The sequence below is a fragment of the Crocuta crocuta genome, unplaced genomic scaffold (assembly GCF_008692635.1).
Source record: "Crocuta crocuta isolate KB4526 unplaced genomic scaffold, BGI_CrCroc_1.0 scaffold61, whole genome shotgun sequence".
Classification (NCBI taxonomy): domain Eukaryota; kingdom Metazoa; phylum Chordata; class Mammalia; order Carnivora; family Hyaenidae; genus Crocuta; species Crocuta crocuta.
Window position 1 is genome coordinate 10,961,049 of NW_027528369.1, and position 871 is coordinate 10,961,919.

The 871-nt window shown below is 73.4% G+C and overlaps 1 protein-coding gene across 1 annotated transcript in view; it reads right to left on the reverse strand.

The window, feature by feature from the left end:
* Nucleotides 1-136: 136 nt before the first annotated feature.
* The window catches only part of SLC22A31 (solute carrier family 22 member 31), a 3,467-nt gene continuing 2,732 nt past the window's right edge, over nucleotides 137-871 (reverse strand). Inside the window, exons 7-8 of the mRNA XM_077754195.1 lie at nucleotides 584-798; nucleotides 137-282 (exon numbers count right to left, since the gene is read on the reverse strand). Coding sequence (XP_077610321.1) covers nucleotides 137-282; nucleotides 584-798 — 361 coding nt within the window. The remainder of the gene's footprint in view (nucleotides 283-583; nucleotides 799-871) is intronic.

The following is an 871-nucleotide window of genomic DNA, read 5'->3' on the forward strand; positions in this document are numbered from 1 at the left end:
CAGGGCCGCGTCACCGAGGCCCCGGGGGCCAGCCTGCTTCTCCCCGGGAGGACAGAGCGGGGGCCCCGAGCCGGCCAGGCCCGCGTCAGTCGTGCTTCCCTGGGGCCGGACACCCCCGCCCCCAGCGGCCTCCCACTCACGCGGACCTCAGCTTCGTGCGGAAGGAGCCGCCACCCCGCCACCCCCCGCTCCTGNCCGCGAAGAGGCTGCTCAGGGCGGACACGGCGTGGGAGGCCAGGAGGCCCAGGGCGGACAGGCACAGCGCGGCCCAGCCCGGCAGGTCTGGGGGCGGGAGGAGGGGTTCCCACGGGGCCCTGCCTCCCGGCCCTTCCCCCCATCAGGCGCCGCAGGCCCTGCCGTGAACCAGACCCTTAACATCGAGCCCTTGAACCTCGGGCTCTTTGGGCCTCAGTTTCCCCGCGTACACAGTGGGGAGGCAGACGACGTAAAAAACAGCCTCATGCCAACATGCTGCATCCGGTGCCGCCTTCCCGGGGCCCCAGGAGGCGCTGGTCCCGGACCCGCGTAGGTCAGACCCTCCGCCAAACCCGAGGGCTGTCGGCCTGCGGAGCCCCACACTCACACTGGGTCCCGGCCAGGAGCAGCAGGGACGCCAGGCCCATGACCAGGGTGCCCAGCAGCAGGGCCGGGCGTCGCCCCCAGCGGTCCCCCGTCAGCAGCAGGAGCACAGCGGCCGCTGCCTCCAGGCCGGCGGCCAGGAAGTACGGCCAGTAGAAGGCGGGCTTGCTCGGGGCCAGGTTGCGGAGGAAGCCGGCTCTGATGCCCCCGCAGATCAGTCTGGGGGAGAGGGAGGACGGAGCTGAGGCCCCGCCAGGGCAAGGGACTCCCGCGACCAGAGACCCGCCCGGCG